The 1,835-nt window shown below is 37.9% G+C and overlaps 1 protein-coding gene across 1 annotated transcript in view; it reads left to right on the top strand.

Moving 5' to 3' along the window:
• LOC101353101 (olfactory receptor 8S1-like) overlaps nucleotides 1-141 on the top strand; it is a 4,895-nt gene extending 4,754 nt beyond the window's left edge. The window contains exon 2 of the mRNA XM_023742429.1: nucleotides 113-141. Coding sequence (XP_023598197.1) covers nucleotides 113-141 — 29 coding nt within the window. The remainder of the gene's footprint in view (nucleotides 1-112) is intronic.
• The last annotated feature ends 1,694 nt before the right edge of the window (nucleotides 142-1,835 follow it).

The raw sequence follows: 1,835 nt of genomic DNA on the forward strand, positions 1-1,835 counted from the left end.
CAATATGGACCATGCAACAGTGCAAAATTGTCACTTCCTAAGTAACACATCTTCTCGTATTGGAATCTGCATGAGATCCTTTCTGTCTTGTGCATATAATTCCCTTTTTCAGTGTGCACAATTGTTCGAAATCTGGGTTAGAAAATTTGTGATTCATCTGTTAAGCTATAATTTATGCAATATTTTAATGTTTTTGCTATATATGAAATTTATTTCCAGTATCACATATCTTTATCAACACTTCCCCTAAATTCCAATGTAAACATAGTCTTTGTTTTTAATTTACTGCAACTTCACAACTTCTTTCTGAATGTGTTTTAAAACTGAGAATAAATTCTCTTTCAGGAATATAGCTTGAGTGCTCCTTGTTAATAAGATCATCACCCCTCCTCTGCTAGCTAGTGTGAAATGTAGAGCTTGTGAATCTATAGGACTATATTTCTCATGACCAAAAATTCTCAGTACTGAACAGGTTTAGAGATGGTCAGGCAGTTACTGACTTGTTCTAAAGAGTTAGCTGGGTCTTTGAGCTCTCTAATAGGGCACACAATCCCGTTTGATGGGAACATTCACGTCAGGGATACTGGAATGTATCCTCTAGTGAAGGTTAGAAGGTGATGCATGGTAATGGTGACAGCAAAAGCCATGCCAACTGCATCACTACTATCAGTAAGCATAAGGTTGCACAAATGAAAAAAGGTGGCTTTGTAATTTATCATGCCTTCTTCCTTAAAGATGCAAGTGTTACCCAGAAACACAGTGGTATTAAAATCTTCAAAGGTCACATTTTTAGTGCAGCCAAGATTATTGTTACAAACACTGATTCCAAAATCCCAACCTTAGTTGCACAGTAAAATATTCCTGAGATATCATCTGCTAAATGCAAAACAGGTACCCCATATTGAAATATGAATTATCAATTCCACATGATAAAATTAATTCATAATCTGGATAGCTAGGGAGGGTTTCACACATACTGTGAAAAACAGTTCTCAGCCTGTCTACCTTCAAAGCTCACCAGACTCCACCGTTTACAGTAAAAGCTTCAACTCTAAGGTTCTATAGCCTAGCTCTGTGAGAATCTCTCAGGGCTTGTACCACTAGGGCTTTACAACTCTTCTAGTAAATGAGTTTGAAGTTTGGCATCAAACTTCAACCTTGGGGAATACAGCTCTCTTGCATTGCTCAGCTCCACCAGCCAATCTGGCATCCCTTCTGCTAGATTATATCTGCTTCACTAACATTCTTTGTCCAGTATGTGCAGTCACAAATGCATCTAAATGAAGAGAAGCCACACTAAATGGGTCAGGGATGACAGAAGTCTCTTACATGCCTCCTTTCAAAATTTGAGTGCTTTCTCACTGTATTTAGTGAGTTAGAGTGACAAGACCAAGAAACATTCCAGACCACATGTGTCCTTAAGCTTTTCATCTGGAATGGTCTAATTTCCTTCCCTCATTATGGCTTATAAATAGGAAAAATTAATGTCTGTGCTTTTTGTAGTTAGGCTACAGAAATATCGGTTTTCCTGTGCATGGTGATCACATGACCAAAGATGACATTTTATACCATGGTAAGACTAGTCAAAAGATGAATTTTGTGACAAAAAAAGTCTATGATTTCTCTAACAATTCCCTCTTATTCCCATCTGCAGACTTTCAGGTTCTGGTTTCATCTAGATGTCTATGACTGACTCTCTCCAGCAACTCCTTTTATTTTGACTTATTACCTTTTTTTTTTGGCTGGAGGCTGAGTTCCACACCCTAAAATCTTCATGAATTTTTCCTACCTGTGAGGCCCTTGTCCTCAGCTGCTCTTAGCTGTCTCAGTGTTGA

The sequence above is a fragment of the Trichechus manatus genome, unplaced genomic scaffold (assembly GCF_000243295.1).
Source record: "Trichechus manatus latirostris isolate Lorelei unplaced genomic scaffold, TriManLat1.0 scaffold00209, whole genome shotgun sequence".
Classification (NCBI taxonomy): Eukaryota; Metazoa; Chordata; class Mammalia; order Sirenia; family Trichechidae; genus Trichechus; species Trichechus manatus.